This window comes from Lepisosteus oculatus, chromosome 6 (genome assembly GCF_040954835.1).
Source record: "Lepisosteus oculatus isolate fLepOcu1 chromosome 6, fLepOcu1.hap2, whole genome shotgun sequence".
NCBI lineage: Eukaryota > Metazoa > Chordata > Actinopteri > Semionotiformes > Lepisosteidae > Lepisosteus > Lepisosteus oculatus.
In genome coordinates, this window is record NC_090701.1 from 13,128,623 (window position 1) to 13,154,436 (window position 25,814).

Sequence of the window (25,814 nt, forward strand, 5' to 3'; positions counted from 1 at the left end):
TATTTAGCTTATCATTTAGCTAATTGCAACCCAAGCAGTTAGGTCAGTGTTTCCTGACCCTAGTTCCTCTTGATTCATTTATCATATTGAACCTTAATTTGAATTGTTTTCTTCTAAAAAATAAGTTCTGCTCCTAAATACAAAGAGAAGCTTAGAGTGGCATATACCCTGTGTCAGAAACTGGATGTCAGAATTTTCCTCATTTAGATTTATTGTTTCAAGGCAGAATTCAAACACAGCTCGAAGAATGCTTATAATGTACCATGTAACATGTGTTTACATGTAATTATTTGAAAATTACTTATTTGTTTTTTTATTTGTTTGTTTCAGAAAGCAAAGGAGAAAAGTAAGCAGGAACGTATAGACATGTTGGCAAAGTTTCTAAGAATTCTTAGTTTTAAAAGAGAGCAGTTAACAAATCAAACACTTCAGGTAACATTTCAATAAGGGTACTTAATTAATCAAGATCTCAGCTGGAGCGAGAAACAGAGGAGATAGAGGTGTTCCAGGGCCAGACCTGGGAAACTGATGTAGTCCCAAAGGCTTCCTCTCATGCGTAACCTTTCTTATGGTATTATGTAGGTCAGTGTATACCTCATCAATTTAAAAATTAATTCAGGATTTCAAGCGGAGTCATGCAAGTAGTTCTGTGTTGCGCTGCTTACTGCTGAATGGGTGAAACTGGAGATGAAGGCCAGGATGTAAAGATGAAATACTAACAGTCTCATCTGGCTTTCAAATTTTATGAGGTAAATATGAACTCATAAAATATTTATCATTTTCATCTCTGTACTCTTTTATGATCATTGTTCCCACAGTGCTCCAGTATTAGCTGTAGGCATACAGCCACTGCTGGGCTTGTTGCAGTAGGGATCTCTGGGGTTACATGAAAAATCCTAAAAGATTGAGACCTCAGAAATAATTAAATATTAATTCGAATTTATTTGTAAGAAGGAATGAAATTTCCGGTTTCATGACAGCATTCAGCTGGAACATGCTGCAGATATTGAACACAACCATGACGGGTCTTAGTTTGCCTAATGGAGAATTGACAAAGAGGTATCTTGACCTGCACTCCTTCTGCAGAGCTTCAGATGCTTATGGTTTTTGGTCTCGATTGAAGACTCGTTTGCCTCGTTAAGTCAATTACATGGTCAGTTGGACTTGCGGTGTGTTATAAATCCGATAAACCTTTTGGAGGCCTTGAGAGAAGCACAGAAGCATTTGGAGAGAAGTGTAGAGGTTACCAGGCTAATTGGATCATTTTAAAGACCGCTGTGCTGTGTTAACTCAAGAACTGTGTTTGATAGGCCTGGCACATAATGTCCAGCACCAAGGATGCCGCACCTTTCTGACACATTCAGTCTCGTTAGCATATAAATGTAAATCAAAATGACGCCTTTCTCTCTGAATGTAGATAGGCAACTGTGAAACCAATGGAAGATCTCATCCAAAATGTTTTAGATCATCCATCCATCTTCTAACTGATTCATCCAAGTCATAGGGAAGCTGGAGCCTATTCTAGCAAGCAACAGGCACAAGGCACCCACTCGCACCAGGGCCAGTTTTCACAGAACTGTGTCTCGGTTAACCTACCAGTATATCTTTGGACTGCGAAATGTAAATAGAAATATGTTTTGGGAGATGTTGTTTAGAGGAGGAAGACTGAAATCTCAGGTACTGCTAATACTTCACAGTATAGCTTTAGTTTCACTTGAAATGAAGTAGTAATTTGACAAGTTTTTTTGATGTGCATTAAGTTGTGTAGGAATATGTATAATATTGTGATACACGGTTTGCTTCAGTTGTTGAAGAACTGTTTTTTCGCTGACATTGTCTACAAAAGTGTAGTGGTTGTCTCTGCTTTTCTCACCATTCTGCAGAGAGAGGAAATCAATAAATAATGTACATTGAGGCTTTTCAGCATTCTGTTCTCCGAGTCCTAAGGTTAAACACAACCCACCCCATAAATCTGTAAAATGCTGGCAGTATTTCAAGGTTACTTGTGAACCAAAAAAATAGTTTAATAAGCCTTGAGATTTAGTGCCCAAGCATGTATTCAAAAGATAAATTATAACACATCCTCATTATTTTTTTAATTTTGTTCACGCACGATATTAAATAATATGTGATTGTAATAATTTTATTTTTTTATTGAATCTGTTTGAACTTTTCCTTCTAAGATTGCCTGATTTTTGTATTTCAAATTTAGCCTTGTGATCTGCAAGTCTCACTCAATTTGCATTGCTTTATGATGAATGTAAGCCCAACTTCTGTGAGATCTAAAGGGCATCTATTATTCATGTGTTTGATAAGCCAAATCCTCATAAAGCTATCAATGTTTGGAAGTGTTTAGGGGAAAATAAAGTAATTAAAGAAAGTTCTAGGGGTGGTGTATGGTTTATTTTGAATGCATTATTAAACACATAACTTTCTGAAATGACTCAGATTTTGTCATTCATTATTCAGTGTTGACTGAACATGTCTCGTGTCTCTTTTTGTTCACATTTCATGCTTGGAAAGCAGTGATTCTTTAGAGAGAGAAACTGCGGCAAAGATTTCTACAATGTAAACATTCGGTTGATTTTGCAAATTGCTTTTTTTGTGTAAAAACCAGAATGTTTCCCTGGCTTTCCCCTTGTTTTGTGATGTCTGTTGTTTTTTGATCTCTGTTAGGGGATAGTTTGTCGAATGCTGTTTGCTTTTCATATCATCTTGAAGGGCAGGCCTCTTCAGCTGTGCTCTGTTGTGGGAATGTTGCATGCAGAGCCATGTATGCAGCATGCTGAATGGTTGTTTTCTCACTGATTTGCATGTAAACTTGGTTTTATGAGTTGACTGGTAAGGTACTTGTTTTTTTCTTCTCTTTGTATAAATAAGCTGCAGCAATTTAATCTACCTAGTATTACAACACAACCACTGCAACGAAAGTTCTTGCCTTTTGCGAAAGGAAGTTTCTTCCAAACAAAAAATTCTCAACACAATGCTATCTTGGTTACTGTATCAGAAATATGCTGGTGTTCCCAGTGGCACCACTTAGTTCAATAAAGAACACTAAAGAATTGCACAGTGAAAAACAATAATGTCCAAATATTATTGCATTGTAATACTATTCAAACAGTAACCAATTCACACGTCTTGACTTCCTTAACTTTCTGTGATTACCATTGTCCTTTCCTGTGCTCTGATTAATAAAATGATTTATTAATCTTAATTTGGACGTTATTGATAAGTTTTGCAACTGCTTCATTTTGTAACAGCAAACTACAAGATACTTGAAACCCAGGTTAATCAAATTGTTTTTGTTGTATCTGTCAGATATGAAAAAATGACAAATACCACATCATAAATCTGTTTTCATGGTGGTTCAACATCATTAACAGGACGTGACCACTATTTTACTGTATATACCCTATAGAATTGACACATATGAATCCAAGTCCATCTCTTACAGCAAATTAACTCTCAGCTCCATTGAGACCTCCACCTGAAAACTAATCAACATGGATTAAATAGACAATAGGGTCTCCTTTAGAAAGGGAGCTCTTCCCACAGTAATTGGGGAGTTTTGAGAGAGCAGCCATTGTATAGTGTGTATTCCAGCTCACTGCTCCATGTATGCTGGTCCTTAAAATACGACTTTACAGTGACCAATTCTGTCTTAAAAATAAACAACTTTACTCTTTGTTGTGGAGTAACCCCCTCTGACATATCATACAAAGATGTACTTTCAGAAAACAAAGACGATGTATTATGTGTATTGTTTTAATGTTTTGAAAAGTCATATTTTTTACATTTACGCTCATGTGTTTACTGATGAAAATGTTCAAATAGGTAGCTGCATCAGCATGCGTAGGCTGCACAAACCTGAAGAAGGCTTCACGGCCCAAACAGCGTGTTTCTTTTCTTCTCTGAAGAAAAGCATGCATGAAGTTAACGTTTACTTGTTCCTTTGATTAAAGTGTTGCTTTTATCCTTGAAAAGAATCCATGGGTTTTTGAATAGATATCCTCAAACCTGAGAAAAAAATGTCACTACTGTGTTAAGAGGCTAGGACACTTGATTCCTCATAGGCCGACCCTGTTTACTGATTGTTATTGTCACTCACATGCTCACGACTGATGCTGGTTGACCTTGAGCTTGGCGATGTTTTGTAGGCAGCATTATTTATCTGTTTCATTTCAGTGACTTTCAAGACTAGCAGCCATTGCAGCAAGAGGTTTTCTTTTGTTTAACATACAGCAGATCACAACCAGATTCATGGGAAAAGCACATTTCATATTTTTGGCAGAAATACAGTACCTCACTTTCCAACATTGTCCTTGAATGAGTGTTCCAGAAATGGTTTTGACAATTTAAAAAGGTTCATAGTGTTTTCAAAGGCCACATTTTATTTTTACATTGTTATATTGTAGCTTTTGAAAAAGAACAAATGAGATTTCAGGTCCGTTTTTATGTGTTCCATATTTCCCATTAAAGGCACTCCACAGAAGAGTGAAATTTGAAGCAAAAATCAATGCAAATACATTTTATATTAGTATACAAATTGTAAGTCTACATTTAAAACTGACGTTGCTTAGTAAAATTGATGGAGTAACATCTCCATTTCAGCTGTTCGGTGCCATTCCTGATCCATTAATTTAATTATAATTTAGCCAATAGGTAAAAAAGTCCCATCCACTGTCTCTTATCAACAGTAGACAAAGCTTTAGCCTTTCAGCAATGTAAAATTGATTTAAAAAAAATACACCAGACACGGACAAAAGGCCGCGCCACAACCATGTTGTATGAATCTGTTGTTTTGTTTTTGAACATATTGTTTGCTTGCTGTCGTCCGGTTAAACTTGTTGTAAACTACATGGGCAGATATCAAATTTACTAAAAATATTAACTGTCAGAGCTGAATTAAGCAGTTCAGCATAACCAAAACCAGTTATTTGGACACAATTTAAACATAAGTATTTTTATAAATTACTGACCCCCAGCTGTGCGATTATCTTCATAGACAACAAACACTGTCATATTCATCTATGATTACAGTATCTTATGCTTTAAAGAAATAGATTCTCTGATAAGAGACTCTTTTTCACCAATTGATATTGAAATCTGTGAACATCCCACAGCAATGATGAGAACAATAGGAAAACAATGGGACACAGCTTTGGGAATCCCTATGAGCAGGTGCCACATTTGCGCTAATTACATTTTGTAATTGGGGCCAGACAGAATATTTGATTTCATATGCACACTGTATGTGTGGTAAACAGTCAATGTGCCTCCTAAAAGTATTATCTTCTCTTCAGGTTGTGATAATGCTAATTTTACTCTCCAGACAAACACCGACTAGGTGTTTGAAGTCGTCAGTTAGTCAGTAAGGAAAGAGGAAATAATAAAGTGAGCAAAGTCAATATCATTCTTCAGCAGCCACAGCTTAGAGAGCAAGACCCACTTTTGCAGAAGGCATTAGGCTACATGTTTACACTTATTGTACATCTGTGACTTCTTGATTTTTCTAACTGTTGATTCTTTCTTTGTTCAGTATGTGACATTTTTAAGTGACAGAGGGAACACTGGTGCATTTGCTGTTGCTTCTCTCACCAGTTTCAACTTTCTTGTTTTGTTTACCTGTATTTATTTTCTTCTTCTTTTGCTATCACTAATCTTTACATTCATTGCTAACTGTAGCCGTACTCATTTATTGCTCTTTTCTGCAATCAGTGAGATACTGAGCTTTGGGAATCCGAGATTCTTATTTCTACTGCTTTTTACTTTTCCTGTAAAGACACTTTTAAAGCTTCTGTATAAAATAAAGTGTATTAGTAGTAGTATTACTTTGTATCAGTGTTACTCTGTAATGAGCAAATCAGTTGTATGAATGCTGAAAGTGTAACTTTTTCCCGTTTTTTTGTTGTTTTGTTTAAGCTGTGCCAATTAAAGAATGGGAGAGTCTGCTATCAACTATTAGGATCACTTTGAGACCTGATTAAGGGGCAGACTCAAACACCACATCTGTTTGAATAATAATAATTATAAATAATAATTGCTCATGCTTTTATAGTGCTTTTTTGGACACTGCACCCCAAGCTCTTTACAGGTAAAGGGGACTCCTCCACCACTACCAATGTGCAGCATCCACCTGGATGACGCGACGGCAGCCATAGTGCGCCAGAACGCTCATCACATACCAGTTATCATTGAAGAGGCGAACAGAGTGATGAGGCCAATTCATAGATGAGGATTACTAGGAGGCCATGATTGGTAAAGGCCAGGGGGAAATTTGGCCAGAATTACACCCCTACTCTTTTTGGGAAACGCCCTGGGATTTTTAATGAGCACAGAGAGTCAGGACCTTGGTTTTATCTGTCATCCAAAAAACAATTGTAGAAAAAGTGTTGACCTTTCAAATAAGAGGGAATGTTTTATTTTTTTCATCAACTGTTGTTCTTTCCCTCTGTAGGATCACAGCTCATTCATTGCGTAATTTCATCATTTTTTACCATTTGATTAATCATGAACCTAACTGCAAGATTATGTACTGTAATTATCACAGATTACCATTGCTGCAAGAACTTCAACTGGTCTCTACAGAAAATCCATCTGAAAATCTACCACTGATTTACTGGGTATATTACAGATCATGTTAAGCTCTTTTAGTTCTTTTGCTACTGTAAGACTGAATGTTCAGGCTTTGATATGTTTCGGTCAGTGAAGAATTGAGGAAATCTTATTCCCCACAAATATCTCCATAGTATCTAGCAAGATGTCATCAGGCATTTAGTGTTGTAGGGATTTTTGCTCTATCAGGATTGACAATTATCCTTATGAACATGTAGTTCACATAAAAAACAACTAGACAGATGGGTGAGGCTGGGACTGGGCAGTTTGTGTAGAAATACTATCATAATACATGTAAATCTACAATAATTCAGATTTTCTTTGTACCCTGTCATTTATATTTGGCATAATACAGTATTTAACAGCATACTTGCTCGCTTGTCCTAGTAATTTTCATTCTTAAAAGGCTATGGTGATATATGATTTCTGTAAGCAGGATGAAAGATTGTGCAATGTCAAGTTTCAGTGAAGTACACATTGTTTAAATGTGGATGTTGGCTTTGGTATTAGTACACTCTGAGACCGATTTGACTGATGAATCGTTGCCCTCTGTGAGTTACTGTATATGATGCAGAAGAGAACTTGACCCCAGAAACGAATTCTCCAAAGTAGACATCCCTCCACCCATTGTCTAACCACTTTAGTTCTCAGGGGAGCTGGTAACCTTTTCTGGCAAGCAGTGGGTGCCAGTCCATGACAGGGCATACACAAACACAAATACGCACACAGTCACACCAGGGCCAGTTTTCACTGAAGCAAATTAACCTATTGTACCTGTATTTCTTTGGACTGTGGAAGGAAACCGAAGTAACCGAGAGGAAACCCACACAAACATGGTGATATCGTAGAAATCCACGCAGATCGCACCCCAGGAATGGAACCCAGGGCCACAGTGCTGCAAGGCAGCAATACTAAACACTGTGCCACCGTAGCACCCCCCAAAAAAGTATTATTCAATAAAAATTTGGACTCATTGCATTTTGCACTGCAATGTCAAATCCATTCTAAATGCATACTGTATGTGTACATTAATTATGTATCGTGTAATACTCTTATTTTTAATTCATTTGTGAATGTTTATTTTAATACAGTATGTTATGTTTTCATGTTTAATATGTTTCTGTAGATTGTGTATTTTTTAAACATTTTTATTTTGCACCTTAAGGAAGATTAAAGGGAGTACACTTTATGAAGAAATGAATCCTCAAAATCTTTCTTACATTTAAGAGTTTTATGTTTCCTTTGTTTCGATGAAGCTGTTCAGAGTGGATTATAAAGACTAATATTAAGTGCAGTAACAAGCTACAGACTTATATGAATAGCAGACAAAACTCTTCTTTGATCCAGAGTTAAACCAGATGACAAAAGTCAGCTGAATAGATTCAGGTGGAGAACAAATGGCAAAGGTGAAGCTAGTGTCAAGACATATGAAAAGGCTTTTCCCATTACCCATGCTGGTGCTTTTCAGTGGGAAATTGTAGACACAGCATGCAGAAAACGAATGTCTTCTGTCAGGCCCTGAACACAATTTCTGGGGGTCATCTTGCAGTAAATAGGATGGGAAAAGGTGTTTTCACAAAGAGAATAACGATTCTTGAACTATTTTTTCTCTCCCTTGTTTCTTTGGCTCCAGGTAAAATAAGTAAAGACATCATGTCACGTGTAGTAAAGAAAAGGCAGGCAGACCCCAAAGTGGTCCAGTACATCTGGGCGGCCATTGAAGTCATCCGGAATCAGAAACAAATTGCCAACATGGACAGAATTTCAAAGTAAGTCATCAGCTGATTTGTTTTCTCTTCACTTCACTTGATGGGAAAATCTTCTGGTATATTTTGGGCCCAAAGTTGCACATCATCTGGTTGTGGTAGAAATAGACCCTGCAGGTTTCCGAGTTCTCTTTAGCTTCTGATGATTACATCAGTTGCCAGTTAAATTAGTACATTAAATTAGTTACTTACACCAGGAATAGTAGGTGGGACACAAAGCAGAAGCACCTTTTTTCTGTTTAGATCTCATTTGTGGCATTTTTGTGGCATATTTTACTCTTTTTATTAATTAATTATTTTGTCTTTAAGGTGTTCATACATTTTTCTTGTTGGAAATTAGAGGCTGTAATCTTGGTAAATGTTCATTTTGTTGGAAACAATAAAATGATATACAGTTGCAAGAAAAAGTTAGTGAACCCTTTGGAATTAACTGGATTTCTGCATTACTCACAAAAATGTGGTCTAATCTTCAACTAAGTCACAATAATAGATAAACACAATCTGCTTAAATTAATAACACACAAACAATTATACTTTTTCTTGTCAACATTGAACACATCGTTTAAACATTCACAGTCCAGGCTGGAAAAAGTATGTGAACCCTTGTATTTAGTAACTGGTAAAACCTCCTTTAGCAGCACTAACGTGCACCAAACGTTTCCTGTAGGTGCTGATGAGACGTGCACAACAGTTAGAAGGAATTTTAGACCATTCCTCCTTACAAAACTGTTTCAGTTCATTGATATTTCTGGGATTCCTTGCGTGAACAGCTCTCTTCAGGTCATGCCACAGTATCTCAATTGGGTTGTGGTCTGGACACTGACTTATCCATTCCAGAACACAAATTTTCTTCCGTTTAAGCCATTCTGTTGTTGATTTACTTATGCGTTTCGGGTCATTGTCTTATTTTATCACCCAACTTCTATTAAGCAACAGTACTGAATTTCTTCCATTTGTAGACAATTTGTCTTACTGTGGATTGATGAACACCCAGGCCTTTAGAAATGCTTTTGTAGCCTTTTCCAGCTTTATGCATCTGTACAATTCATCTTCTAAGGTCCTCTGATATTTCTTTTGATCAGGGCATAGTTCACGTGAACAGCTCTTTCTTGAGAAAAGCAGACTCTGTCAGTAACCAACCTTTGTGCGCCTTTTTTATAGGGGAGGGCACCTCCAACCCACACCTTCAACCTCATCACATTGATTGGAACACCTGACTCTAATTAGCTTTTGGAGAAGTCATTAGCCTAGAGGTTCACATACTTTTTCCAACATAGACTGTGAATGTTTAAACGGTGTGTTCAATACTGACAAGAAGTACAATTGTGTGTTATTAGTTTAAGCAGATTGAGTTTGTCTATTATTGTGACTTAGTTGAAGATCAGACTGCATTTTTATGAGTAATTAATGCAGAAAACCAGGTAATTCCAAAGGTTCACAAACATTTTCTTGCAACTGTATATAAGGAACAGGCATAATAATAAAGGTTAAAAGCTGAACTGATATATTACATTTATAAAATTATTTTGGAATATCATACATTTTATATATGTCAACCTCATTTTACAATGAATACAATTTCATTGTAAAAGTCAGAATGCATGGGTAACATTTCCTATTCTGAATAGCTTGTGTGTTTGCATGTTTTAATTCCAGCTCAGTTGTTAAGGACCTAATCAGCTCATTATTGTCCATATTGGACAACATTTCCAATTTCTCAAAGCACTTAGCTGTGGAGTTTTGAGGAAAAACTAGCCTTTAGTTTCAGCTGCAAAGTTGGAGGCACCTGGTCGAGTATGTCCACCTTTGACTTTCTTAATTCACATGGCAAATGGATCAGCAGCCTGACTATAAAGGTAAGGTTGATGGAACAACTCCTCATTTTGTGAGGAATGAGTCAGGGAGCTGCTGCAAGACTGATGGGGTGAGGGGGTCTAAGAGAAAATATATGAGTGGGTGCTTTAGAGGCAAGATATTAATAGGCAGCAGAGAGGAAGTGGTTGTTAACAGGGTTTGACATTCTTGCAAACGTTAATGTAAACATCCATTTACGAAGACTTGTCAGGAGATATCATGTGGACTTCTCCAGCATTCTGCACTGAAGTATCTGATTTGTCTCCTGACTAATGTCAGAAACACCTATACTGTTCCAGGGAGTTCCAGGTTAGGTCATTTCGCTTGCCAGATCAGAGCTTAGATTCCTTTGCTCTTTGGAAATTCTGTTGTTGTCTTATATTGTTTGCTAAAATGTGAAGCTACATCAAGTCATTTCAGTTGTTATTGTCTTGAACTTCCCTTCAAAAGTTTGCAGCCCTTCATAATGTAAAGCAGACATACTGTATATCTTGGACAGCTGCCATCGTGTTTTACTTTACAGGCGGTTAACCTTTAATTATTTAAATATCGTATTTCACTTTCATATTTTCATTTTAGACCTGCTTTGAAATTCAAGGCCGTTCCCTTACTTTTGTGGGTTTTCTTGAGAAGAGTCATACAACAGGACTGCTCTGTTACTATCTTACATACATTACAGGTTCTCCTAGATGATAGTTGTACAGTATTCTGCAGTTGGTCTACAGCTCAAACCTGTCCAATAGTGTGTCTTGCATTTAAAGTACAAGTATTTTACTTGGTTTCTCAGTTCAGGTTTTACTAGCTCTTTATTGTACTTGATTCAAAATTGATCTTGTTACACAGGGAGAACAGGTTTTTACCACCATTGTTTACAGTGAAAACCCCAAGTACTGAGACAGTGAAGGGAAATTAGTCATTTTTGCTGTGTACTAATGATATTTGTATGTCAGATCAAATGTTTAGTCATGTTTGAACAATGTCCTTTGTTGTGTTTTCCATCTGCCCATTCCAGGTGAGCAAACACACTGGGACAAATGGCTGACAGGTGTTTTCTGATTACTCAGGTCTTCCAAGTTACATTAAGTATGAAAACATAAAAGATCTGTGAATGTATAGCCTTGGTTCCAACCTTTGGAGTTTACTGTTTGGGTCAAGATGAAGATCAGATATGATGGAAAGACAAGCAATTGTGAAAGAAAATTCCAGTAAGAACCAATGCAGAGAGATTGTGCATTGCAAAATCAACAGTATGGGGTATCTTCAAAATGAAAGAAGTGAAGTGAACGTAAAACTAGTCAGTGAGCACTGAAGACTTTGACAGGAGAATTACAAGGGCTACACTACAGGATTCAGACCTCTCATCAGCATTAAAAACAGAAAGGCCAGATTAGAATTTTCACAGAAGTGCAAAGATGAGCCACAGCAGTTCTAGAACTAGGGCTGGGCGATAATTCGACAACGATAAAATTATATAGAGGAACGATAATTATCGCAATATAATTTTCCTCTATATAATTTTAACAAAAGTTCGATAAATGTTCGATATATATGTTTATGCTTTGCGCATGATATGTGCATGCGCACAAAATACTGCGCGAGTGCGCTGCATGTTGCAGACCGGACAGCTAACGTGGTGGTGTTTACCCACATGGCGGTGGCTGACAGGATTGTAGTTAGAGTGGAGAAATGAGCAACACTGAAGCAAATGTAGATATAATAGGTAATTTGGAGATATTTTGGCTTTTTACGATCAGACATGAAACACAGCACTTTAAACTTTGCAGTCTGTCTGAGCCATCTTCTATGTGTGTTTTATCACACTGCAGTATTTAATTTTTCTGTTAAGATATTTATTTTGTACATTTTACTCATGCATATTTTGACATAAAAAATACTTAAATACTCTCTAGCTCAGATTTGTTTAATGTTTCTGCTGTTTGGCAAGTGTTTGTTGTGTTCTTAAAATAAAGAGTCGTTACATTTACCAATTAACTGTCTGGTTTCTTCAGCTTTCACTCAGGAGAAAAAATCTGCCTTTAAACTTGAAAGAAATAATGATTTGACATTTATTGTGATAGTTATCGATATCGACTGATATGAAAATTTTTATCGTGTTAATGTTTTTGGACATATCGCCCAGCCCTACTTCACTGTCTCAATTCTTAAGCTTTTCACTATGTATTTTGCTTTCTTGTGTTTTGTTGGATTGCAGACGTTTAATTTCTTTCAACCATACAAAGATCTAGGAATGTGCCCTTAGTCTTGCAAATAATGATGAAAATAAGCTTCTTATTAGCAGGATCTTGCAAATATTCTAGATTTGAAGATACAGTTAATGACAATTCACTCAATAATCGGTGGTCACTACCAACATTGTCCCTCTACAATATATAATTTAGTGGGTGTTTTTGTTCTTGCATAATGTTAGATAAAGTATTACATAAAATGCATTATATTGTTTTTTTGCAGTACAAATCAAATCTGTGTCAATTATCAAACAACCTAAAGGAAAAGTGATAGTGGACTGTCAATGGAACCAGATCTGCATGAATCTGCAGATTGTGTTTTAACCAGAAAGCTAATTAATATTTGCCCTCAGGTTTTTTCTCTTTTAAACTGTAGTGTTCATTATGATGTGTAAGTACTGAGAAAGCACTGTTCTGTTCAGTAGGCTAATAATGGATGCATCACTTGCAGTAAATAGATCTGAAAACACCAGTCTTGGAAAGAAAATAAGCACTGGAATGGACAAAAGCAATCGAACACTGTATGATGTTATGAATAGTAATGAAAACTGTTTTCAGTCTTAAAGTGAAAGCATTTTTCTTTCTGATTGTAGTGATAGCAGAACAAACTTCTAATGACAGGTGAGGCAAACCACTGTTTACATTGCAAAACTTACATTGCATTGCATGTAAATGGACAGACTTTCATATTCAGAGACTACATATGGAAGGGTGTGTATTACCATTATTTACCACACAACTGATTTCTTTTTAGTATTTCCTTCTAGCTTAATCTAGAATGTAAAAAACAATGGTACCAGTGCTCTGTGCATTCTCAGTGTTTTGAAGCATGAGGTAACACTACTGCCCCATATTTTAGTAAACTTTCAGGTTTGACTAGCAGTATAATGGAAATTGTTGTGTGTTTCTCTTGTCTGTTATTAACATTAAATTAACTCTACAGATGGTATGGTTAAAAAGAAAAATACAGCTAGTTTTCTTCCTCAAAAACCTTTGCATTTTTTATACAGGACAATTTGTAGGATAAAATGCATTCATTAAGAAAATGAGTATGAAGCAGAGAAAGATGAATCTTTGTAAATTAGAATGAAGCAGTGAAAGATGAAACCAGGAAATAATTACTTTAGGATCCAAGTACAAAGGTACCTCCTCTGCAGTAAGTGTAATAATCCCTTTGGTTTGGCTTGGACTCAGGTTGAAATGAAATTTTTTAATGTTTAGGTGAGGCTTCTTTGGAGGTAAAATCCGATTGTGATGCAGGCAAGTCAATTGGCCAATGGCTGACTTGCAGTTTCTTTTACCAACATCTTGTTAACCAGCTCTTGCTTAAATGGCAGAATACAAAGTCACTATGTGCTTTATTGCTGAAATATTAAATATCTCCAATGCCATTGGCCTAAATCCACAAATTATTATTGGGGCCTGTAGAAAGACAAGTAATAGCTAAGATGGTCAGGTAAAAGAGCACATTCAGTTTAATGCATGCTTAGTTGCTGTACAACAAATACTGTGTGAAAATCTTAAGAAAGTGACAAAGAATAAAAGAACATTAAACAGTTCAGTGCATATACAGTACCGAGTTCATTTCCACAAGTGGTATACAGTGTTGTCAAATTAATTAGTAGGATGTGAAAATAAAGATAAATAATGGAAAGGCTTATAGACCTGCTGTGAATAGTGTCCTAGCATTGGTCCTCAAGGAAAAAAAAAGGATTTAACAATGCTTCATACTGTCAGATAGAGATGTTCATGAGCCAGAACTACTTTCTCTCATATGAAGAAAGGGTCCCAGAAGAAAGGGAATTAAATATGGCTCATCTGTGACAAACCAGAAACTGGAACAAGTCCAGGTTTTAATCAACGTGAATGCACGCCAAAGTGCAGTACAAGGAAATGCTTCTTCAAAAAGCAGAAATTGCTCTGAAATGTCATGGTACTGTAAGCTCTTGTAACAAGTAACCTTTCTGCCTGCTGTGACTGAAAGCTTTTAAATTATTTTTCTTTATCTTCACATTTGCTTCCCCCCCCCCAGTATTATATTGTCACTTTTTGGAGTGCATGTTTATGAGTTTGGAATATTTTAATATTTATATGCTCATTGCTACTGTACATCGATGAAAAATTAAACATTAATTTTCACTCGGTGGTACTTCTTACAATGAAGAGTCTGATTTAAAAAAAATACACATCCGTGATATATGAACTCTTTGTATATTTCACGCGAAGGAATAAAAACCTAAAAACAAGTTAATTTTCTAAAATGCTAGTAAATACTGAGCTGAGAGGTGGCAGGTTATTGCCAGAGTCTTTGCCTCTTAAAATGTATTAGGGCTTTGCAAGAGAATTGCTGTCATAGATTGTCCATTGAAGTATCATTTAAAATGATGAAATCAGAATATTTTAAAAGCCAAAACAGCTCACTGCCGTGGTGGAAAAAGTAGAGGTTAATTCCATGATAAAAAGGTAAAAAAAAAAGATAATCGATGTTTTTGCAGTGGAGCTTTGTTCAGATGTTTATGAAAGGAGTGAGAGAGCAGTTGAGGGACTGTGAGGCACAGGGCTGGAATAGGGGTAGAAGGGGTTCAGAAGATGATGAGAGAGCCAAGAGTTGAAATATGGGCATTAAATTACAGGGGGAGCATGGAAGACTGAAGTCTACAAATGAATGGAGAGTTTGCGAAACAAATGACTTGATCATTGAGAGTTGAGAGAAGGTGTGAATCTAGTTTAAGGACAAATTTGTCTTTCAGAAACCAGAGTGACCCTTGATGAATTACAGAATGGCCTGTCATTTTTCCTTCTGTACAGACCGACTTTGAAATTGCTGGTTGTTAATCATTTTGGCTGTTCTCTCCCAGGAATTTAGGACATGGAGGCAGAATGCAGTTTATCTAACTTATGTGCTACCACGCCATACAACAAACTATAGTGTCCTGGATGAGAGATTCTTACCACATGCACCATACTCCTGCTTTATGAGATGAAGAAACAACAATAAAGTACTACATGTTTGCTACTCTTTTATGTTTAGTGTTTAATTCAGTTTTAGGTTAAAGGTTTAACCTTAATGTGGTCACCAAAAATAAATTGGGCAACATTGTTTTATTTTTAATTGGGGAACGAGTGTCCTTTTGTGTGTGCTATGCGCTTTAAAAGGACTGCTGGATTCTTTGATGTGCTTAGTCGTGGCGTGCAATAGAGACGGTACGTCAAAGGATAAAGAAAAGAGTTAAAAATCCATATCTGTCCCTTCAACAAGGTGTGAGAAAGATTGTCCTTGCACATTATTTCAGATTTTGTTTTTAGGTTTTCACTCCAGAAAAACAGCATTACATTGGTAGTTCTGCATAGTTCATAATAATACAGAGACATTACAATAATACCACAACACTGGGTTTAATATTATAATAATAATAATAATAATTGCTTACACTTATATACAGCTTTTCTGGGCACTCCTCTCAAAGCGCTTTACAGGTAATGGGGACTCCCTTCCACCACCACCAATGTGCAGCATCCACCTGGATGATGCGACGGCAGCCATAGTGCGCCAGAATGCTCACCACACATCAGCTTTCAGTGGGGAGGAGAACAGAGTGATGTTCTCAAATTAAAAGTCAGAAAGAAGCATCATGATACAGAACATTTGCCTTCAGGAACAATTATTGAAAGTTATTTTCAAGTCATAAAGTTACTTTCATCCTATAAATTAGTATTTGTACCAGTCTCATTAAACCTATTTTTGTTCAGTGTTTGAAATGTTATCATTACAGAAGCAGCTTATGTTTTTCAGTTTCCCCCTTAAGTATGAAGTACATGCCCTTAGGGGGGATAAATTATTTCAGCTTTCCACAAGCTTCAGAAGAGTAGTAGATAACATAATTCTATGGTGTTATTTACAGCTTTATTGTGCTACATAGAAGCTTAGACTTCAGCATATATGGCAATTGTATTTTGTCTTGTCAGTTAGTACTCAAGTTGAAGTGCTTTTCTGCTAACTATCACTTCAAGATTGGGTTAGGGGAGATCTATTTCTGAATGCAAAGGATATCACAAAGGAAAAGCCACAGCCACTTAAACAATGCAGAGTAATGATTTATATTTAAATGTGTGGCTCACAGCAAAACGTAAATCACATTTGGTGGTCTAGATTTGCTTCAGGATTTTACTCCAGCAGTTTGCTGTTATTTAAAGTATATCAGTTTAACTTTTAATCAAAGAGAGGAGACTTCTTCAGTACAGAGGTGCTTGTTTCATTGCCTGTAAAGTGATTTTCATATTTAATAGATAGATGGAGCTATAGTCATTTAGCATTTTATGCACTGCCACATGTGGTGTATATTTTAGAGAAAAACAGGGGCTCTTGCTTCAGCACCCTGGAACACTTATATGGTGGTATTTAGAAGTAGGAAAGTGATCAGTGTCCTGTGATGGCCAAAACCCATTCACTTATTCAATAAGAAGACTAAGATGCCCTCGTAATGCAGGCAAGTATTAGCAGAATTCCAGCAATATATATTCCATGTATAAAGCACCACGGCTTTCCTGGCTGGCAGGCATGGTGGTGCCAGTGTCATGGTTTGGGGCTGCTTTTCTGCCTTAGGACTCCGTTTTCCATCATTGACAGCGCCTTGAATTAGAGGGTCTAAAATCAAATTCTGGAGGTTAACGTCAGGCCGTCCATTTGTCAGCTGAAGCTGAGCCGAAAGTGGGTCGTGCAGCAAGACGGCGAGCCTCGACGTATAGGCAGATCTAAAACAGAGTGGGTGAAGAAAAAACTGTTGTGCATCATGGCGTGGCCAAGTCAGAGTTCAGACCTAAACCACACTGAAACGTTATGGCAGGACCTAAATTGAGCTGTTCATGCAACAAAACCCTCAAATGTCACTGACTTGAAGTTGGTAATGAAGAATGAGGCAAAAGTTCTGAAAGCTGTTGCGAAAGATAGAGTTTAAAGCCATTTCTACGGCAGGAGCAGACCAGATACCAGATACTGAAATGAAGTGTTCATAGGAACGCACTGTTGAATCATTTTGTTAAATAATCAAAATATATACCATATTTTTTACTTGTCTATTTAGTTTAATTGGGATATCTATAACTTTAATTGAGACTTTCATGAAGATTTAATTACTTTTAAGATCTAAAAATCTATGAGAATACCAATCCTAGGGGTTGCCATACATTTTCCCAGCACTTTATTGTGAGATTGTGGTTTGTTTGTTTTTTTTTGGTTTGTCTCCTATAGAATATAATATATTTTATTGCACAAATTACCTAGGTAGCTTGTTTTGTTTAAACCTAAATAGTTTGCGATTCAGAATTAAAGGAGTTCTGTGTAGTCTACTGCTAATAAAAGGAGTGTGAACATTGTTTTTTAACTTTCAAAGATAACTCATCTATACACTTTATTGTTCTTTTATAGTTTAGAATTTCCTGTCAATAATTTAACAACTAAAAAGTTAAACCTTGAAATCGTTAAATTTACTCAACTAAGCAAAGAGTTGAAAGAGTGCAAATATGTGCAAATATCGGGATTTCTCAGTTATTCAGTATAAACTTTTTTATTAGTCTCTTTTAATTCAGTGACCTTGAAGAAGTGTATCATTACTCAAAATGCTGAAAACGTCAATGTTTGAAGCCTTTCCACGTAAAAAACACTTGTACGGTTTAAGTTACATTGTTTTCCAGAGGTGGAGTTATTTAGGTTTTTCTTCTGAAAACTGTCCCAACTGTTTTTTCTAAACAATGAAACGAATAAAATTTGATATGGATGTGAATTTTAAGTAATATTTATGACATACATATTTGCTTTGCTCTACCCCTTGCAGTATGATTATTAACACGTCATGTGTTTAATCTTTTATAGTTGTTTACTACTATAGTGGACTTTACAGTTTAGTTCAGTGTAAAGCACATCTCCCTGCGCCATTCCATTTCTCAAGATTACAGTCAAATTCTGACTTTGAAAAGCGATAAAGCACAGTTTCAAGGACTTTAAAAGAAGCGATGTTCCTTAACAAAATGTCAGCTAGCGGGACCTCCTGCCTTCTGGTGTGTGGGGTGCAGGGCTGAGACGAATAAGATGAAGCCCACGTTTCAGAGCCTGTGAGACGAGAGATGGTGGTCTCTGTTCGCAGGTACCTGAGTCGAGTGTTCGGCGTGCACCCAAAGGAGACCACGCGACAACTGAGCCTGGCAGTGAAGGATGGCCTGGTGGTGGAGACGCTCACTGTTGGCTGCAAGGGCTCGAAAGCTGGCATCGAGCAGGAAGGATATTGGTTGCCAGGAGACGAGATAGTAAGTGTCATTTATGTTTAGAATTGGGTCACATGTTTCCTGTCACAGAGCATTGAGCTTGCACACGTGGAAGATGCAGGTCTTGATGATTGCTCTTTTGGCAGTCTGTGTTTTGATTTTCTTAGTCTTTTTCAATCCCAGAGGTGTAATACAGCCCCTAAAAGAATATGGATAATAAAAAGCAATGTTTTGTAGTTTGATCCTTTTTAGTATTATTATTTTTATTTACTTTGTTGATTACAGAATGTTGAATGTTTTTGATTAAGTCTCCCTATCAAAGTACAAAGTAGAAAAATTGCAAATAAATAGTTTGTTCTGTGTGCAGTTCTGTGTTTTCGTAGAATACGAGGAGGTAATTTGATACACCATTATTCTGCTTTGTTAATGCCTTAGCAGTTGTTTAGTATACCATTTTGGTGCCATTCACTTAATTGAATAATTCAAGAGACAGGACATCTCCAGCATTGTGTTTCATTATTATCATCAATACATTTTTAGCACAACATGCTTTATTGCCCAGTTTGTTATAACGTAACTTACTTGGCATAGTTTGTGTGTTTTTTTTTCTTTTGAAAGCATATTTTTATTTACAGTCCCGCCAGCCAGTATTCTCTTAGTCTCCTTCTGTCTCTGTATCCCGTTAGTTTCTTTTTAAAGCACACTATTGTACATACTGTATAAGAACTACTGTAGTTTAGTGTCTGAATAGATCCTTTACAAATAGCATATTAAAAACCATGTGTTTCAAGAAGTGTACCACTGAGTGTCTTTCTGCATTCACTTCTGAACACAGAAGCTTTGCTGTTCAGGCACTGCACATGTTCTGCAATAAATGTGAGTAGATTACAGCTTGTCTTCATGTGAACAAATTTCATCTGTGTCTTTTTTTAAAAAAAGCACATCCTTGTGAAAATATAGTGATAGGTCTGGGTTACTTTGTATTGAAATTGTTAATTTCTAAAAAAATGTGTTTTTTAAGCTTGTGTATAGCAAACAATGAGTCCTGCAAGAACAGAAAATTCTCATTTTTAGAAAGATTAAAGGCTTGTAAGGGGAAGCCATTTAAAACATAAACTGTCATTACTGACAGCAAAGCAATTGTTTATTTTTCTCATGCTGGACAGAAAGAACAACCCAACCCCAAGAGCAACAAACAGTGCAGTGATTGTTTAGTCAATACATTGCATTCAATGAATACATGTATATAATAATTTATTGCTGAATCATTTATGTTGAAATACCACTGAAGTAAGAAGCATTTTTCCTGGTCCTCGCATAAAAATAAAATCTGATCCTCTGTTCTGCCCTCCATTTTTGAACATCTACTTATCTAAGTGTTTTAGTGGGGCTATTTCAGTTTGTGAAAGACATGAAAAAGACTCACTGCAGGCTGAGGTGTCTTCACCATGTCCCCTGTGGTTATTTGTACAAAGCTAGGCATCCCTTCAAGAGAAAACAGAGTATGAAGCTCCCAGGTGGCTGATGGGTCCCTGTGGCATAGGGATGCCGTGGAGATTACTGGGTCAAGCAGGGTGGCGTAAATCGCTGGGTTTTCCCAAGGGAATCTGGTGCCAGTGCAGGTGGGTGGGTAGAAGACGGGGTTTCCTTGGCATTGTGTACGACAAATCCTCCGCCTGTCCAGACACCTGTGAACTACGTCACTCCTCCACCTTCTACCGTAACTGAAAAGAAGCAGTTAGCAGTCTAAACACCATCGGGGCACTTGCACCTGCCTTCCCTCCTGTGCTGGTAAAAAAAAGTTCTGTAGCAGTGAACTGAATTAGTTCTTTCTAATCTGAAAAGTGAGAGATATTACAAAAGGAGCCAGCTCCCAAAAAAGAACATCTCCTGTTCTCTCCTGGCTCCCAGTTCCCTTTCCTTTGTGTTATTATCTTGTATCTAAAATATCAACATGCTATATAAATGAAAATGATGTGATGGAATTATCCATGAAACACCTAGATACTACCTTGGGAAAAACTGAGAAATGATCAAATATAGAAATAGTTGAATACGTCCAGGTCTTCAATTTCAAGCTAATTACTGTTGCATTTCTTTCATGGTCAGGGACCAACATTACAACATACTGTAATTGTAATAGCTTGTCAATGGAACATCACTTGGTGTCAAAACTAAGTTATATTGTAGCTTTTCTGTCAGATTTTTGTTCACTGCATTTTCTGTTTTTATTTTATTTAGCAAATAATACATCAATCTTTTAAAGAATCAGGATTGATATTTTATTTTTCATATTCAGTCATACTTGGATATTTTTTCAATGTTATTTATACTTTTTATAATTATTTGGAAGTTTACAAAACTGACAAAGTCTGCAGGGCTTTGATTCTTCAGGACTTCAGGAGTTCTGCCTTCTGTTTTTAAACTAAACAAAAATTTCATGTTTTAACCTTCCTTCTGCAAAACTCAGAATGAATGTCCTGTGTGTAAGGGGCTTAAAATGCATGGGAATTGGCACCACAATAGCTCTCAAAGCCAAAAATTGGAAACAAAAATTGGAAATCACTCCCCCACTCAGGAACTCTTTTTATTTGTGTTATGTCATGTAGTTAAGACGTTAACTCCCTATGTGTCAGGATTAGTGTAGATGTGATATTACCTTATCCTCCTTAAACAGCACATAGCCCACTTCCCTGAGCTTCCTTTTTGTTTAATAGTAACCTCTCTCAAGGTGTACAGTAGTGCCACTCAGAAGTGCAGCAGGATTTTAAAACAGTTTTTTTTGGATCACTTGCTATCACAGGAGCAGAGGACTGAAGGCAGTAAGGTAAGGGTATGTTACCACTATTTAATTACTATTTTGTTTTTACTAACACTGTCACTCCATGACAAACCAGGATACCCCAAACACACCACTGTCTCAGGTTTTAATATACCGTCATTGCCTATGGTCTGCTCTGTCAAAGTTTTCCACATTTCCACATTTCAAGTGGCAGCTGGATTGGACCTATTAAATATCAGGTTATGGATTTATCAGGGTCAAAGGTTGTTATTACACATTCATGAGGTTAGAGTGGGGAGCTGCATCAGCCTGCGAACTGTAAAAGAACAAGAAAAAACACAACATTTTGGCTTCATAGCCTTCACCAGGTGTGTCAAGACCTGACGTAGTTGTGTTTGTTCTTCATTCTTTTTGCTTTTCAGCATGGAATGAGCCTCTAACTGTTCATTCATTTCTAATGTTTTATATAGCAAGGTCAGTTTTTGTTTTCCCGGTCACAGTTAATGTTCTAAAGAAATCCCCAACAAAGCTGGTATTCAGCCTCAAGCTAATTTGTTTAAAATGCAAATAAAGACATGGGATTTGCTTGAATTATTGGGGATCCACCTAGACAGCAATAGAGGGGGGCTTGTTTTTACTATATGTACACCACACCTTACCAGCTAGATAGAAACTCAATACAATTTCTAAATAAAAAGGTAAAAGGTAAACAACTGAAATGGAATGTACACCTGTTTCATTGCAATCAATTAGATTATTTGTCTCACAGTAACAATGAAACACAACACCCTGTGAATAATCAAATTGTTCATGAGAGCATCTGCGAAAATAATATAACCTATATTCCAGTTAGTTAATAGAAGAAAGACATCACATGGATGTGTAATCAAAAGGGGCAGCCTAAAGCAGTTTGCTCTTAGGCCACCTTAAATGATTTGGAATTTTTTTTTGTTAACTGTGTGAACGTTCACATAAGAGATCAGTGAGTGTTAGCCTGGGATTAAAGGTAAGGGTATGTTACCACTTTACAGGCCTGCCAATTGCTAATTCCAAAGGCGTCACTTGATGGTGGTATTCTGTTTGGTGGCAAATTGGGATTGGTTGGTGTGTCAAGGTTTAATTAAAATTTAATTAAAAATTGTGGGGCATAAAACGCTTTAAATCAGTGCTCTCAATCCAGATTAGGTTTTGTTCTGTCTGAGATCTTGATGATTTAATTGGAGCCCAGAGTTATATTTATTAGGTTTTTTTTGTTTCAGCTCTTCAGCTTCTTGGGATTTAAAATTTACCAAATATATTCTGAAGTAACTTAAAACTGCAACTTTTATAAACAGAAAACTATGCAAAAAGTCTAATCAGTTACTATGAATTTTAGGGATCAATTAAGAAACAGAGAGTCTTAACTGGACTGAGAATCAGAAGGTCCTGTGGTCACCTGGATCAGAATCAGAAAGCCTTGCTTTAAATTTCCAATTAGTTTTTCTTGATTTTAAGGGTTTTGCACAGAATAGGTGGCATATTTAATATTTAAAGTATTTACACAGCTAGAAACTGAATGTCATCAATATGGGATTTTACATTGACTGACCCAAGACATTTTGATGAGCACGTTCAATGTCATGAATGCTTCTCTTCAGTTTGCATTAACTAGAATCCTTAATCACAACCACTGTTAAACCAAGCTGCAATTTTTAAAAACTAGAGTTTTACAATATCAACAACCTTTCGCATTCAATTACATTAAAACCTGAAGTGGTGCAATTTGTATTTCTACAGTTTTAGGTGCCCTTGATTTGTCACAGAATGACCCAACAGTGACTCATGAGTCTTAAATATCTGCTCGCTACTTATCTGTAAAAGTTGCTTATTCAAATTAAAAGAAACTGAAATATTGGACGTCAAAACGTAAAGCTGCAACAATGGCTTAACATTGCATGATTAGTGTTAGTGCCTTAACAGCTACATAGAATATCTTTAAACCTGTTTCTTATTCTGCATTCTAAACCTTGCTGGAGAGTACACAGGTATCATCCGGAACAACATTCATTCTCCATGACCCTGTGTCATTCTGTCACTGTCATTTACTACATTCAGTAAATGTTAATGAAGTATCGTTTTTTGGGTGAGTCGTGAAAGAGCATCACCTACACAGAAACAGGTTTGTAGCAAGCATATATATAAATGGGTGTTAGTTGTAGTAACAGATGTGATTTTACTAATAGTAGTCGTAGAACTCCTCAATGATTTTTCCTCCCTGTCTTCCTTCTCCAGCATGCATTTCATAAATCAAAAAAGCAGTATTAGTTGAGGGTGGGTGTGGTACTGTAGGATGTGTGTGCCCAGCTTTTCACAGCAAGTGAAATCACAGTGGTATTTCAGTGCAGACCAATGAAATATATTATAACACAAATGCCATTTAGAGACCTTTGCAACAAATTTCAGAAATCTGGCCCAAAGTTAAACAGTCGTTATGTTATGTTATATTGCAGTCCTATTTCTCCAGAGCAGGACATAGTCAGATAGAATGTTTTTATTGGGCTGTAGCTTGTATTGCTACTGTCTGCGTTATGTCTGTTCTGCAGACTTCTGCTTCCTCAGTCCTTGGATTTTCAATGGAATGGTTAACAAAATAAATCAGCGATGACAGAGGAGCAGTAAAAAGCTTAAAACCTACATTTAAAGGTGTTTTACTTAGCTCCCTGGTTTCACACATTAACCAATAGGGAATATAATCACGCATTCAGAAGTGTAGACATTTGCCTTCTCTCTAAACAAGGTAAAAAGAGTGACATACAAAGGAACTAATTACCTTTTTAAGTTGTCATCCACCAGCAGCAAATTGTATAAAATCACCAGATAAAGTGACATTATAACTATCATTAAATAGCAACTTTAATTGTCTTTTATTGCATCTTTATATTCATATGTTTATACTTTTTGTTATGCTTTATTAAATTATGTTTGGAACAAGCTTAACAGTAACAGCAAGTGTAAATATTAGTAATTATGGTGAGTTCCAAAATGGGTTTTTTCCATTCACTCTCCATCGTTCTCAAATGCCTGTTATTCTGTAATAAAAACTTTTAGATTGAGTCCAATTTTATATCAACTTTCAGTAATTTTACAGTTGCTGAATTTTAAATAACCACAGCTTGATTCATTGTGGAACATATGCCAGTACCAAATGAATAACATCAGTTGTTTCATGCGTACAGTATCAACCATAAAGCTCTGTGGGACTATGGAACAAGCTACCCAGCCATGTTGTTGAAGCCAATACCTTGGCTTTTTTTAAGAAACAGCTGGATGAGTTCCTTGGATCAATTAACTACTATCAAAGAAGCCAAATGACTTGTTTATAACCTTATGTTCTCATTGATCTATGTGGATGTATAAGGATATATAGTAATAATACCTTACATTTGCCTTCACTTTGCAACCTTGTTCACTTGATACATATTTGGGGGTCATAGAATTTTAACTCAAAGCACAAAGGTGGACTTAACAATTTCTATAATTGTCTTATAATGGTCTTCCATCTTGGTCTTGAAAGAAGCAAGTCAAAGCAATAGGTCAAATAAAAAGCAATTGTATTTATTATGCAGCTAGCAATTTTCATGCTAAAGAAATACTGTATTCAGTATGTGTATGCAACCTTATGCCCATCTCTCCCTAAGCAATAGGAAAGCTTGTTTTGAGATGCAAATAATAAAAATCAGTCGGAAATACCCTTCATTTTTCTAAAGCATTCATTAATCTTACTCCAAGAAATGTTTTGTATCAATCTTGGTTGCCAGTGGGTGTTTCTTTGGTGAAGGTGGAATGTGTTCATAGTTTTTGATTTTTAATGTACGTTGTGCACTTCATTACATCTTGGTGCTATGCTTAAACCTCATTCCTGTTTTTTAGCCAAACTAATGATGCTGTTTTTGAAAATTTTTGATCATGAACCAGGACTGTTGGACTGTTAAATTTAAACAAACTTAAAGCCTAGGAATGTGGAATGAGTTTTAAAAAAACTTGTCTTTGGGCTAATGCACTCAGATTGCCTCTTGCTACGATAGACACCACACCACACCACACTCAGAGAGTCAGGACCTCATAGTCCTATACCTTTTTGCACAAACAGTTATTTATCTATGTAGAGAATACCCTTTTTAATTGATATAACTAAAGAATTCTGTTTATAATAACCATATTCCTTTGAGCCACATCAACAAATTTCCTTTTCTTAAAAAAGGAAAAACAAATTCCAAATGTTCCACAACCTGAAACATTTAAAAAGAGCCCTGA

General features: G+C 36.4%; 1 protein-coding gene across 6 annotated transcripts in view; it reads left to right on the forward strand.

Moving 5' to 3' along the window:
* The window catches only part of zmynd11 (zinc finger, MYND-type containing 11), a 57,877-nt gene that overhangs the window by 12,904 nt on the left and 19,159 nt on the right, over positions 1–25,814 (forward strand). For 3 of the 6 annotated variants that reach the window (XM_015354912.2, XM_069190993.1, XM_015354914.2), the window contains exons 2-4: positions 8,249–8,384; positions 18,622–18,781; positions 21,543–21,572. In XM_015354912.2, coding sequence (XP_015210398.1) covers positions 8,269–8,384; positions 18,622–18,781; positions 21,543–21,572 — 306 coding nt within the window. In that variant the 5' untranslated portion in view covers positions 8,249–8,268. The remainder of the gene's footprint in view (positions 1–8,248; positions 8,385–18,621; positions 18,782–21,542; positions 21,573–25,814) is intronic. The other 3 variants (XM_006634431.3, XM_069190994.1, XM_015354913.2) reach the window with 2 other exon arrangements.